Genomic DNA, 16,201 nt, shown 5'->3' on the forward strand with positions numbered 1-16,201 from the left:
AAATTTATACTTTTAACCAAAACTATATAATATTTACTTTGAAGTCCCTTGTTCAGGTCCATCACACGACGCTATTGATTTAAAACTATATAGTATAATTAATGTGTGTAGATTTATTTAATTACATGGAAGTCCATTGGTTTCTGGAATTAATATATACTAGGTTTGGTGCCCGGCTTCGCCCGGGCTACCTCTATTTACCGTTAAATTTTATTTTTAATGAAATAAACTATGTTGGGGTTGTCTAACTCACACGTTTACTATTAGTCTATTAGTATAATATTTTTCTATGACATATCTTATAATTATGATGAAATGTAGAACTTATTTTCAAATTATGAGACATGTTCACTACCCCGCTATTAATATTATTACTTTCACGACATTCTTTGTTAATATCATTACGTTCACTACTCCCGTGGTTACTATTGTTTCTTTTACTAAGTTCTCTATTTTTTTTTTTGTTAAATTCATTATTCTCGTTAATTTTATCCGGCCTATATTTAAATAAATAAAATATTTCCTTGAGTCGATTGGTTATTTAATTGTTCATACTTTTTCTCATCACTGTTACTTTCACTATATTCGTTGTTACATTCACTACTCCCACTGTCATTATTATAACTGTCACTACTCCCACATTAATACCATTAATTTTATTAATCTCGTTGCTGCTACTATTACTTTTACTACATTTAGCTTAATTTATAAATCTATGATGGTACTAATTAATTCCATAAGTGGGGCATGTTAATTTTAAGGAAAATCACTATATTATTGTGTTTTCTAAATTTAATTATTTTAATTTAATGTAGTTTCCATAAATATTCTTCATCAAGGCATCTTTATATTATACTTTTAACCAAAACTATATAATATTTACATTGAGGTCCCTTTATCAGGTCCATCACACGGTGCTATCGATTTAAAACTATATGGTATATTTAATTTGTATAAATTTCTTTAATTACATTGAAATCCCTTAGTTTCTGGAATTAATATATAGTATTGATTATTGATTATTGATTATTGATATAGTATTGATTTGGCATGCATTCATGCAAACACATTACGTCCACGTATAAAAAAGTTGTACTACGTACATTATAAAAGCCCTCTCACCACCTAAGCCGAAAACCACAACAAAAATTATAACGAACGTCATACACAACTAAATTAACCATAATACTATTCTGTTTTAATAAAATCGTCTCAATTTTATCATATAATCTATAAATAGCAACTGTCCAGGCACAATGGACGGGGCTGATATAGCAAAGTTTGGAGGTAGTTTAAGGAGGAATAGTTCATCAGTATGGAGGAGTAGTGGAGGAGATGTGTTCTCGAGATCGATACGAGACGAAAACGATGAAGAAGCTCTAAGATGGGCAGCTCTTGAGAAGCTGCCTACGTATGATCGTTTAAGGAAGGGTATATTGACGTCGTCTCGTGGCGTTGCTAATGAAATTGATGTTAATAATCTTGGATTTCATGACAAGAAAAACCTTTTGGAAAGGTTGGTTCATATCACTGAGGATGATAACGAGAACTTTTTAATGAAGCTCAAGGGTCGTATTGAAAGGTATATATTCTTGTGTTTGTTAAATAGTGGTTAAAACTTAAAACTATCCCCAAATTTAAAAAATTGTCATAATAATAACTTCATTAGATGGCTTGAAAAGCCCCAACAATGGGTCTTCTTGTTAAAATCTGGGTGAAATGTGTAGGGGTTTAGATATAAATCTCGCTAAGAGCAATCTTATAGAACTATTTATGACTTGTGAATATGCAATTTTGTTATAGAGGGGTACAAAATTAGTATTTTATTTTATATTTATTTTCTAATACGGAGTATAATTTTGTATCACTTTTTAAAATGGAAAATTACAATTCGTTTAATCTCCCCAAGTATTGAACTTAAGCTTTCTATCTACCTAATTGATAGTTGATACACTAACTAGTAACTACAATTGCTAAACATAATACTTTTATTTCCTTAAACCATAGGGGTGGGCATAGAGGTGATCAGGAGCGGATTTGGGTCAATCATGGATATGGGTTTAGACTTAAAAAAATTGTTCAACGGACCCAAATTGGTTGCCTGTGTTGATTATAACGAGCCTAGTTTGACTGTTCATATCCGCCCATTAAAATAGGTCGGCCTACTCGTCAACTCGTGGGCTCAAAAGTATAACCAAAAAACTCGATTGTTATGCTAAAAAAACTACCTATTATAAAGATTGAACGGGATAGATTTATAATTTTTTTTTGGGCTCAACTTTATTTTGCTTAAGTTTATCTAAGAAAATAGTTAGCATATTATGTTATACACTTTTTTTTTATGTTAAAGAAGTTGTCAACTTGTCATATTAATAAAATATGAAAATATTTTTTTGAAGCGGGCCTAGTGGGCCGGACCATAGACATTTCTCTTAGTCCATACCCGTCCATTAATTCTAGAGGGCCTATTTTGTTTGTCCATTACCCGTTAATTTAATATATATTTATGTTCAAGCCCGCTTAAATTGCGGACCAAGCAGGATGGGCCAAGCGGCCGCACCTGGCCAGCTCTAGGTGGCCACATGCTCTTATTGTCCTCTTGCCAAATCCGCCCATGGTATATATAGTGGTTGTTTGATGTTTAGAAAGTTATAAATTCTATAATAAACACTAGTTTAGACCCTTGCCATCTATGCACGGTATATATAAAGTTTTACTTTTTTAGGGTACTATTTATAAATTTTAAATTAACAATTCATTAATTTCTCATGTCTCATTCTTGTATACTGTATTAATTTGAGAAAAAAAAACTACAAAATTAATTAAAAAATTGAAGTTTTTAACGACATGAAAATTTTATTTTAATGAAACTATTTTCTATACAAATCTATTGATCTTATTATATAAATTCTTTTCAACGATATATTTATTAGTCACAACTTTTTATTGTAAAATTTATTTTTTTTTCATAAAATCCTAGAGATAAATTTTATGTAGGACAAATTTATACATATTTTACATTTCGATTCTCAAAATATTTCAATTTAAGAATAGACTCACTTGTAACCCAAGATACCTATTGAGGAGAATACAAAAATCAGGCCCATTATAGATTGTAGTGTTTTAGGCAGGAAAAATGAGAGATTTTCCTACTCCCTCTCATCCAATCTAAAGGTAATATGAACCTACTTTTTATGAGAGGAAAAGTAAATTAGTGTTACCTTTGAATTGGATGGGAGAGAGTATTATTTTAGTAGATATGAGATTTCATGTTAATGTGGAAAAAGCAATTGTTGTTCACGGCGAAGCTTTAGAGCATCCGCAACAATGGGGTTCCCCATATTTTATCTCTCTTTTTCTTATTCGTCCACCTTATTTTCCACTAATTTTCCATCTACCCTCCCCAATTTATAACTACATTTATGCAATAATGAGGTTCCACATTTATACATAAAATTTTGGGAACTCCCCAAAGGGAACAACACAATTTACCCTTACTTTTTGTTGGGAAGCTCCTCTGAAAATGGTCGAAAAGGCTACATGTACACGGGGTGTACAAGGCCCTTGGTACACAGGCCAGTGAGTGTGTGCCACGTGGAGTTTTGTAGGGACCATGTGGAATCTTTTTCAAATCAGTTTTTAGAGGCTTAAATTTGAAAATTTTGAATTTCAATTTCAAAATGAGACAACTCCTTAATTGCTCCACTTTCCAAAGACCACTATTATTATTATTATTATTATTATTATTATTATTATTATTATTATTATTATTATTGTTCATCAATAATTCAATATCCCTTAAATATTTTTTATGCTCCACATCTTTGTCTCATGAACTTATCTGCTTCTCTTCCAACTCTCTTCAAAAAAAAAAAAAAAAAAAAAAAACATCTACACCACCATCTACTCAAAACACCATCATCTTGGACAACCCTTCCTGACGCCGCCTAACAAAACAACACCATCCACGAATTCTGAGTTGGATGACGGGAAAGGCGAGGTCGGGGGTGGTCGACGGAGGATGCGGTTCTTGGTGGTCGGAGATTTATGGAGTTTGAGATCTAATGGTGACTGGTGTTGTGTTTTTGAGGTTGGAACATGTATTATTTGGTATTTGGATTGGGTTTGGAGTTCTTAATTAATGTAAATATAATTTTTTTTTGTCTGGAGATAATTATTTATATGGTTGAACCGTTGAAGATTTACCTATAAAACTTGGTTTATGGATATTTTAAATAGATTTCTTTTAAAGGATTATACTGGAATGTATGTCAATGGTACTTTGTTTGGGTAGGTGGAAATGTTAAAACGGAGGAAGTATAACAATTTGATCAATTTGTTAATATTTGTTTCATTTGTTTATATCAGAGTTTCTTGATCTTGATCCTTTTTGCTTTGACTTAATTTTCGTTAATATTACGATTTGTCATCCAATTAAAGTGAGAACATTGGTATGAGATAAATTTGGTACATAATCTATGAATTTAAACAAAATAGTACGAAGTATATTTTATACATAATATCGTTATCGTTATGTCACCGATCCCAAATCATTTTGGGATTAAGGTTTGATGTTGTTGTTGTTGTTGTTGTTGTTGTATCGTTATGTAGTTTAAAAGTTACGTTAACGTTTACGATAAGTAACTTAAAACAAACAAAATTTATTTAAACTAGATTAAACTAAATAGCTAAATTTAACGAAACTTAGCAAAAAAAATAACCTAATTTAACTTAATTTAATTAATTTAACTAAAGTTAACATAATTGAACCTGTTTTGATCTAAATGAACTTGCTTAAACATTATTACTTAACTAAACTTAAAGTTAATTAAACTGATCTTAAATTAAATTTATTATAACTTAATTAGATTTAACTTAAAAAACAAAATGTTAACGTAATTTGATTGAAATGTTCTTAATTATTAACCTTAATTAAATTTTTTCAATTAAAGTTAGTTTGAATTAATAAGCGATTTAGTAAACTTATATTTGTGTTTCCGATAAGTGATTAGATAAGCTTATAAAAGTGTTTCCGGAACATCGTTATACTATCTACGAGATAAACTGAATACCTCTAGGGGTGAGCAAAACCGTATCTGATATGGTTTTCAAAACGCACGGATATCCGATATTAAGTCGGCTCATTCTTTTTGGACTTAAAGTCACTTAATTTAAGTTTACTTCAGAACTTATAAGTTCAGTTCGAATCTTATAAGTTCAATTCAGTTCAGATCTTATAAGCTTGGTTCAGTTCAGATCCTATAAATTCAGTTCAGAAAAGTTATATACGGAGTATTATTTATAAAAACCGATGCAGAAAAGTTGGAAATGGAATCAGACTGACGAGCCTGGCGTAGTTGCTCTTAGTAGTAACTATAGTTTAGTTAAGTATATACCCTAGAAACCCTTACAAAAATTCAACCCTAAAATAAACCAAACCTAAAAATACTAAAACCTTAAAAACACCCAACCCTAAAATAAAGCAAACATAGAAACACTAAAACAAATCCTAAAAATAACCAACCCTAAAATAAACCAAACCTAAAAACACTAAAACCCTAAAAACACCCAACCCTAAAATAAACCAAACATAGAAACACTAAAACCCTAAAAATACCCAACCCTAAAATAAACCAAACCTAAAAACCAAAACGCTTAAATTAAATCTAGAAATCGTAAAAGTATCATAAAAATATATCATAAGTGGTAAATAAATATATGAATTAGACAGGTAAATATAAATTTAATCCATACAAATAAAATATAAATATAGGTAATAACTAAGGCGGGGCCGAATACCAAATATCTTTTTTCATAGACTTAATAAAATTTAAATTAATCAACATAATGTTGTTATTAAATGGGTTGAGGGGAGGGGAGGTGTGGATTGGTGACATGGCGGACTACTAACGGTCAAAAGGTGGATATATGGATTGCTGAAATGGCGGATTCCTATTGGAGGAGAGGTGGTGGCGCGGATTAATGACATGGCCGACACTGTGCAATGATACAATTTTTATGTACATAATACGAGAGACGAATTTGTGATACTAATTTAATCAATGTGATAAGGAACAATGATGTGTATGATACTAATTAAACATGAGTACTCATACATTAATATAAGTGTATGGTTTAAGTTAATACAAGTTACATCTTATATATTAATTATTACATATCTTTTTAAATTAGAGTTGTAAGTACAAAGAAACAACTACCTCACAAACTCAGAACACAGATAAATAAGACTTTTACAATCCTGGACGATCCTACCATCGACCGTATACGATTCTGTATGATCAATATGTGATCCTACCCGATCTTTCCACTAGAACGATCCTACGATGACTTGTATAGTTTTTCACTTTTTGGATCATAGGATCGTACAATTTTACGATCTAGATCGCGTTTTAACAACATTGAACTTAGTTGTTCTTAAATTTACTAAAGTTAACTTAACTAAGTTGATCAATAACAGAAGTAGTAGCATGATCGAGTTAGATTGAATTGAATTGAATGAAGCTGAACTGAGCTCAACTGAATGAAGCTGAACTGAGCTAAATCGAAATAAGCTGAAATTATATAAAAAAACACAGAGTCTTAATAAAGTTGAATTGGACTGAACTCAATGAAGTTGAACTAAAGTAAGAGTTAATTTGTGTAGAGATGAGTTTGTAATTAACTTAATCAAACTCTTCGAACCTAAGTTCATCTCATTTCGGTTCAGTTAAGTTCAATTTCATTTAGTTGAGCTCAGTTTAGGTTCATTCAGTTCAATTCAGTCTAACTCCTGCTACTACTTCTTGTATTGATCAGCTTAATTCAGTTCAACTTAGTCTAATATATTGATCGATGGTATGATCGTAAAAGTCCGAAGTTAGGCTCAATTAAGTTTATTTATGTTAATTTATGTTTAATTAGTGTTATACAGATAATTGTTTGTTATCATATTGATTAAATTAGCACCATATATTATTTTCTCGTATCATACCATTAAAATTGTATCACTACATAGAGCCCGCCATGTCATTAATCCGCGCCACCGCCTTTCCTCCATTAGAAGTCCACCACGTCATTAATCCACACCTCCACCTTTCGCCCAATAGTATTAACCTTAGTTAATTTAAGCATAGCTATATTTAATTATCAATCCACACCTTCCCATTTCACCCATTAATAGACCACCACATCATCAATCCACACCATCTTATTTCACCCATTAGTAGTAGGCCATATCATCAGTCCACACCTCCCCTTCCACCCATTTGATAACAACATTATTTTAATTAGTTTTATTTTGTTTAATGAAAAGTAGTTTTGATATTCGGTTTGAATTACATATATTTTTTTTTTTTTTTTTTATTATCAAAATCTTACTTGTCTAATTCATTCATTTACCGCTAATGGATGAATGTTTGAGGTGTGGATTAATTATTTAATTTAACTTAATTTAACCAAAGTTAATTTCACTTAATTTAATTAAATTTACCCAATATGCCGTATTGGATAGGAGTGTTCAAAATAAACTGAACTCCAATAACCGAACCGAAAAACTGTGTATTTTTTAGGTTCGATTAATCGAACCGTTTCGGTAAAGTGGTTTGGTGAACAAAACATTTAATTGGGAACGGTTCGATTAAGGTTCACTTTAAATTAAAGTCCCCACTGATACATTAAAGTTATATATTATATAAATTAAAGTCATCACTCATACATTTTATAATTTAAGTTGATAAAACTTGGCCCGAGCCGAGCTTTTACAGATCGAGCTTTGATCGAGCCGAGCTCGAGCTGTATTGTCTCATTATCACCCTAATTCTTATAGGTTCAGACCAGTTTCTATAAGTCCAGTTGCGTTCAATTCAACATATAAATGCCTAAATAACAAATATTTTAAATAAAATTAATATTATAGTATAAAATTCATACACAAAAAATTATGTAAACGAGGGAAAACAAGTTTCCGAGCCGAGCCTTGCAGCTGGGGCTCGGCTCGTATTTAGCTATGCGCCCTTTGACTGAGCCGATTCCAATGGCTTGTCGAGCCGACGTAGATCATATACTATATACTATATTATATAAATTCTATACATCTTATACTATATGTGTATACTGCCTATGTATTTTTGTTTTTTTTCCAATTTCGCAAATTTTCCTCCAAATAATTTGAGAACTGAGAATAAAATTAAAATACGAAGGGATTATTAGATATTCAATTAAGTTAAGTTTAAATAAGGTAATTTTATTAAATATATGTCACTAACTAAATTAAATTTTATGAAAGAATTTTGAGAAAGCAATAAATAATAGGAGTCAAAAATAAAACTTATGTTAATTTAATTCAAATAAAGTTAAAAATAAAGTTTAACTAAAATTTACTTAAATGAAGTTTTACTCTGTTAGGCTTTATTGAACTTAAATTAACTAAAATTTACTCAATTTAACTTTGAATAAAGTTTAAAATTAAAATGTAAATGAGTTTTCTTCTTTATTGTCACACGAACAATGGGGCGGAGTTAATCTACATTTGTGCAATCGAATCTAAATAGTTTTATTTAGATAGAATAACATTTGTAATCATATACTCGTATCAAGTAATCGCTACTACCATCTCGCATTAATATGATATTTTCTTTAATCAGTTGATCACCACATTGTCGGGAAGACATTTGCAAGTAAGGCACTACCACAAGTTTCCACAAGCCGGGACTACCACCGATCCACCGGCACCACCGTCTCATACTATATTCTTTTTAATCGAAGAAAATGAAAAGAAAGAATGGAACTATGGACATAAGGTTGTCAAATAAAGCGTGTGACTCTTTGATGGTTTGATTATCTTACAAATCAAATCTAGTGATTGCCAGCCATACTCATATGTTTCATCTTCCATTGATTAGCTTTGGTTAATCGTACAAATCAAATCTAGTTATACTCGTATGATTTAATTACTCCAACTGCCAACTGCCAACTACCACACCACCAAACTCCAACTCAAACCAAAACTCAGATCTACCATCTCCTTTCCGACATCTCCATCCTTCTTCGGCATCTTTGTAACATTGTCGCGTCTGTTGGGCCGTAGTGAACTTCTCCGACATCATTTTCATGGCTGTCGTACTCGTCGGAAAGTGGTGGTTGTGTGCCTCCCGGGGCGATGATGCTTATATGGGTTCGTTAATGGTGATGGTTGTTAGTGCAAGTTGGGACGGTCGGTTTGCTTGGTGGGATGGTGATGGTGAGGTTAGGACGGCGCTGTATTTTTGTATGTGGGAGTTCAAAGGGTGAAATTGTAAATAAGTTTATTTTTCATAAGATATAGGCTAAAATAAGAAAATAAAAAGATTGATAAAATTATTAAATTAATATAATATTTTTGACATAAAGAAATTTATGGAAATAATGAAATGTTTCCCTCTAACTTTCCCTCCTAACCAAAATTTTCCCTCCAATATACTGAAATTTTCCCTCCTAGTTTCCCTCCAAACAAAAAATGGAATCTTTTTTAACCTTTCCACGTGTCGCGCTGAGATTGGCCTGTGTACAAAGGGCTTGTACACCCCGTGTATTCCTAACATCTTTGGAAAATGGTGGAGCCTCAAATTATGGGAAGGTTAGTGCATTAGTGAGGTTACCCATATGAGGAGAGGGGGTGCATATGGGGAGCTATTTTTCCACCTTTGCGGATGCTCTTATTTCACATGAATTGGTCAGCCAAACAATTCACACCTGGCCACTTGCGATGAGTTATACTCCCTCCTATTCATAATAAACTTTCATTTCATTTGACACAAAAACTAAGGAAATACACTATCTCACCATATAAATAAATTTGTACCACACAAATACAATACCCCACCATACAATTAAATTTGGACCACATAAACACTTACCAAAAAAGAAAATAGAGAAGTTATTGTGAATAGACGGAAAAGAAAATATGGAAGTTTATATTGAATATGAGGGAGTATAATTCATGTTTTTTCTCTTACAGGTAACAAAAAAAATGACATTTTAAACTTATACAGCTGTTATTTTCTTATGTATCGGATTGTCCCATTTGAAACTATTGACACAAACACTCCAGAGAGATAGTCTTTCAATAGCGTTATTGAGAGATCTCTCACATGATGGGGGTGAGAGACGCACTAAATTTATTTTTTCCCTATTATGTCTCCCACGGTCTCTCATGAGACCTATTATTTTGTCATATGGATCCACATCATCAAAGTTTTCACTTTTTTTTAATAAAAATAAATTTACGGGAAAGTCGCTACCTGATATCCTAGGTAAAATTTTGGCTCCGTTTGGCAAAACATTTCAGGTACATGTTTTGACTGAACTAGCTTTTTTGATAAAAGTTTCAGGTAGCTTATTTTTATGGATGTGTTTGGCAAGTAGCTTTTTTGCCCACATAAGCTACCTGAAATGAAATGCTACCTAGAGTAGCATTTCACATTTCAGGTACCCTGATTCTTGGTAATATTACATTTTTGCCCTTTTAATTTATAATATATTAAATAATTATTATATCCTTTTACGTCATTTTACCAAAATAAGCTACCTTTTCAGTTAGTTTGCCAAACAATTTTTTATATAATCAGTCAACTTATCAGCTCCTAATTTTCAGTTACCTTATCAGCTACCTTTTTAGGTTTTAGTTAGCTTTTCAATTTTTAGCTACTTTTTCAGATTTCAACAACCTTTTCAGTTCGTTTTACCAAACAGAGCCTTTGATTAAAAGAAAATTAACAAAAATCAAAGTCACTACTAAATATTATTGACTACTAATCCTAGTTAGATACGGAGTATTTATCAGTTTATGTAATTAGATACCAAAATAAGTCACTTTGGTTAGTGGATAAGTCATTGCACACCCATTGAGGAGGCGTAAGTTCAAATTCTAGCGCAATCTGTCTACATTACTGATATTTGTCAAAAAAAAATTATCAAATTTTTACCTAGGTCTAAGGTCGTTACTTTACCTTAAATCTAAAAAAAGCGAAAAATTGATGATGTGAATCCATTTACGAAAAATAATTTTAAATGTACCTTAAAACAATAAATAGTATGAAAAATAATCCTTTTATATATTATATTACTTTACAACTTGGTAGACGAGAAATGTGACTATTTCTCTTAAGACGGATATATGCATCTTAATATTAAAATGGTTCAAATAATATCCACTTGAATGGATCATGGATGGGACAAATATTTTGTTAGGCCGTAGACATTTTACTATTGTCTCATCTAGTATATTTGACTCGTCTTAAACTTAAGACAGATACTTTCGTCTAAAACAAGAATTTGTGCTCCGATCCCTTACACGCTGAACTTCGTTGGTCATGGAAACTGATAGACTATCGCACACCTAAAAAAATACCCTAGACTTGGCTAACAAATGAATGTAGTAAAGTAGGGGTCAAACACAAGGAGACGGGAGTTGCGTAGTGAAATGCTACGAATAGAATTCTATCAAGATCGGTTACGATTGGTGTTTGGTTTGGTTGGTAAAGCTATGATAAAATAATGTAAAATCAATAATAATAAAAGAGCCTAGGAAAATCGGGTCACGCATGCAAATATGTAATTATTCATGTCAAATTAGGAATTCTTAACAATGATAATTGTTTAGGTCTAATGACAACCACCTCTCGGCATTATTGTCAACCATAGAAACGGTTCTAGCGAGCTCTCGCTATTACTAGATCGGGTCTACTAAAACATGTTTAGTCTAATTCAATTTGCCTCTCGACTTTTAGAAATGAATTAACAAATTTAATCTACGATTGTGATCAATAATCAAAGACTAGCAAAACAATACAAGCATGTGATAGAAACTATTAAACGATATTATAGCATCCTATTTCAACAATTACAAATACTACTTATGGATGTTCCCCTAATCTCTACACTAATGAACTACTGACACATATTAAAAACTAAACTAATAGCATATGATATGATAAACATGATGATAATGAAATTACAACTAAATGAATATTTAAGAATAAAGATAATGCTAAATAATAATAATAATAATAATAATAATAATAATAATAATAATAATAATAATAATAATAATAATAATAATAATAATATAAATATTAGAAATGATGCTTAATAAAATAACTGAAGATTAAACTAATATGTAATTAACAAAATGACTATGAGTGAATATAAATATAAAAATACTAGAGAAAAACTATAATGAATATAACTTAGCAACAATATGTAGTAAACTTATAACGATGTGAAAATGCTAATGACGGTAATGATAACAACGTAACAAAGAAATGAGCGGAATCACGATTAGCAAATGATGAATTAACGAACTAACTAGTAATGAAAATGACAAAGGAAATAACGAAACAATATTAGAAATGAAATTACCGTAACAATGGATATGGAACTTGAATATGAAGAACACAAATAAAACCCAATAACTTGCAAAGAAACTTATATTATTACATGGAAATGCTAAAGCAAATTGTTTAGAACACAACAAAGAAAGCTTAAAGGAAATTTAAAGATAATTTTGAAAACTGAAATTTTGTGTGTTAAGATGTATGAAGTGTGTCCTAAATGACGGATTCAACACCCCTTTAATAGGATTTAGAGGTGCAAAACGTAAATGTCATAAATAGGGGTCACCCCAATCGGGGACAGCCAACCCTGATCGGGGTCGTGGGAATCCGACTTTTCTCATTTAAGTCTTGATTAATTAGCACAAGGAATCCTAGGAACCGTCTTAGTGCCTCTTAATTTCCTCAACTAATTGCAAAAGAGAATCCTAAGCTTGCTCTTAACTTCATTTGGGCTTCATTCTTTACTTGTACACCAACCAAAGTTGGTTTCTTGATACTCGGAATTTCCATGCTCGGATTTCCAATCTTCCCAAGACGCCCCTCCATGGTCAAGTCTTGCTTCTATTAGCCTCGTGAACTTTGGTGATTGCTAATTTGACTGGAAAAAGCTACCAAATGCTTCATTTCCTACAAAATGCAACGAATACAAGCAAAACACCTAGAACACATAATTAGCTCACAAATACACTTATAAAAGTGCAATAACAAATAAAACCGAGCTACAATAGGTGTAAAATCATATCTAAATTAGACATATCAGTAACTTGGCATGTTTGGCATATTAGTTGTTTTGGAACTCTATTTTTCAACCGATTTCGAGCTCGGTTTTTCACCCATTTCAAGAAGATTATCTTATCTTCATCTCCCCTTTTTTAACGTGGTTTGCTAAATACCGCCCATATTTCACAAATAGGATCCTACAACCTATTATACAATAGCATTGTATAAAAGGCCCTCTAAGAATAATTGATAATAATAATCCCATCTTTGACATGTCTTCCTAAAATGGTCTCACCTTTTAATAATCCGAAAACAATCCCACCTTTGTAGCATATCTTCTCAAAATAGGTCTTTACCTATTAGTGACCTATAATAGAAGGTAATTTTTTTTTTATATTTCTTATACCAAATACTCGTATAACCGTCCTTCCAAGTTCTCTCGCTTAATTTCTTCTCTCTAATTATATACTTCCATAGTTCCATTCATAATTGCTCTCCTTCATTCTTTCTTTTCTCTGTCCTTACACTTTCAAATTGTTCATGATCCACACACTCTTTATGAGAGTAGCAATATTCGAAACTAGTCTTTGCAATTAGGATTTAGAAAAATACAAATACAAGGAGAGAAATGTACACGTTGTATAAGAAAGGCGTTGATAATGACGCTGTACAAATCGAGGGAACCACAGGAATGAAACAAAAACACATATACCCTTTACTTTCACTCAGTGGTGAAATACAAGCTCCCATCATTATGTCATCACATACTCGTAGCTTTTATCTGTTACTTATAATTTGCTCCATAATACATAGCATTTTATTGATTTACAGAGTTTAATTTAAGGTAACATTCCATTATATAGAATAATGGTAAGAGAATAGATGATTATCGGGTGACTCGAATTAGTTTATGAAAAGACAAAAACCATTTTAATGCACAAATGACAGGAATTTCACTTAGCTGTTACCGAAAATAAAGGGGACAATGATTTTGTGAGATAAATCTAGTGGCTCCATTGATTCGTCTCGCGGTGTCGTAAAACGCCTATAAGAAACTAGGGGGAAAGAATATACGAAGTACAAAAATAACAAAGAAACACCAAAAAAAAAATAAGTATCTACATCTTGGATTTGTTGTGTGGCAACAACAAGAAATATAAACGAGCAAGAATAATGGGTTCATACTTCATTGGGTTGGGAGGATGTAATTTACATATAGAAGAAACAAATTACCTTTTATTGTAGGTAAGCAACACGTGAAGGCTTATTTTGAGAAGATATGCTTTAAAGGTGGGATTGTTTTCGTATTAAAAGGTGAGACCATTTTAAGAAGACATGTCAAAGGTGGGATTAATACTATATTATTTACTAAACTATCTAAGCCCAATAAAAATAAAAAAAATTACGCATCTCCTTTTTCCCTAAGTCTGATTTCTCTTAAGTCGACAAACTCTCCTCTTTCCCTTATTTAAAATTTCTCTTAAACGACAATTGACTACACTCCCTTCTCTATAATTCTGATTCTGAAATGGTGAAAGGGAAGCAATTGACATCATGATCAAGGAGTAAAAACGCATCTAACAATATTTCAATGAACGAGAAGCAATTTACATCATCAACAAGAAGGAAAAATACATCTAACAATACTTTGAGCTAAATTTCTATACGAACTAAAAAATACGATCACATAAGAATACGAGCTATTACGATAAGAATACGAGCTAATGTAAAAAGAATACGAGATTAAAAGGATCATGAACTTAAAAATACGAGCATATAAGAATATGAGCTATGAAGATAAGAATACGAGCTTATTTAAAAAAGTATACGAGCTTAAAACAATCACGAGATTAAAAGCACGTGCACATACATAAGAATACGAGCTATTAAGATAAGAATACGATCTAATGTAAAAAGAATACGAGCTTAAATGGATCAGGAGCTTTAAAATACGAGCACATAAGAATACGTGCTATTAAGATAAGAATACGAGCTAATGTAAAAATAATACGAGCTTTACCTATTTTCATGCATTAGAAATTTTGGATAATAAAAAATTTATTTAAGATGATAGTTAAGAATCACTTCATATAATTAATTATAATAATTTAAGGAATAAGATGATTCATTAAATCGATGATGGAGGAAGATGAAAAAGAGTTACAAAAATATGGAAGCAGTGAGAGAGAGAAGGGGGATTGGATTGAAATTGGGTTACGTTACCTTTTTTTTCGAAAGTATTTGAAAAAAAGACTAAAATAACCTTGGATATGCAATGCTAATGCACATCCAGTTGTATAGTCTTGGATTTGCCCATATTTTTCGTTGTATCACCCCGAAATTCATTTCTTTTTTCAATTTTGCCCTTCTCGCTAAAACATTTTTCTAAATTAATTTTATCTGTAATTCAAAACTGAGTGACAGTGACCATTTTAAGATTACCTTTTTTTTTATCATGCCCCTAGTTTTAGTCGTTACGCTTGATTTATAGAGCTAAGTCGTCACACTCTCAATCAAACAATATTTATAACTCTCTATCAACTAGCACAACAAGTAAGCGGAGGTCGTTTCATGGGGCAGTGAATTCCAAGTTCTTAGGTTTATCTATTCTGGTTGTATGGTTGTCACAATTGTTTTGGGTTTGGTTTTGTATAAACTAAATAACATTTATGTAAAACAACAAAATAAAGGTTGATTTAATCAATAAAGGGAAGAACTAGGAATAATGGGTTCTCATGGGTGACTAAGGTAAGTAGTAGGTTGGGTCTCATGTTGAAGGGTAGTCATACTTAGGAAACATGGGTTGAGTCTTTAGGTCTAACAACCTCACCATAGACCAACACGAGCTAGCTCTCGCGTATACAAGGTCGGTCTACATATTATATGCAAGTTCTAACACAATTTAAGGCTCTCGATCTTATGGGTTATGTATAAACCAAGTGAAGAATCATACAAGTTGTCAAACAAGCATTTCATCAAACATGTAAGGTGCATAAGTTAAAAGTGAGGCAAATAATCAACAATTGAACCCAAATACAAGAATTAACCCTAAATCTTCCCCATAATCCCCCACTAATCCTAACGAAGTCACTACTCACTAATCATCATGA

At 31.6% G+C, this 16,201-nt stretch overlaps 1 protein-coding gene across 1 annotated transcript in view; it reads left to right on the forward strand.

Annotated features, from left to right (window-relative positions):
• Positions 1 to 1,150: 1,150 nt before the first annotated feature.
• Positions 1,151 to 16,201, forward strand: part of LOC141599737 (pleiotropic drug resistance protein 1-like) — a 43,533-nt gene continuing 28,482 nt past the window's right edge. The window contains exon 1 of the mRNA XM_074419846.1: positions 1,151 to 1,582. Within this exon, the coding sequence (XP_074275947.1) occupies positions 1,257 to 1,582 (326 nt within the window). The 5' untranslated portion in view covers positions 1,151 to 1,256. The remainder of the gene's footprint in view (positions 1,583 to 16,201) is intronic.

Source organism: Silene latifolia, chromosome 9, assembly GCF_048544455.1.
Source record: "Silene latifolia isolate original U9 population chromosome 9, ASM4854445v1, whole genome shotgun sequence".
In the NCBI taxonomy this organism is placed as follows: Eukaryota; Viridiplantae; Streptophyta; class Magnoliopsida; order Caryophyllales; family Caryophyllaceae; genus Silene; species Silene latifolia.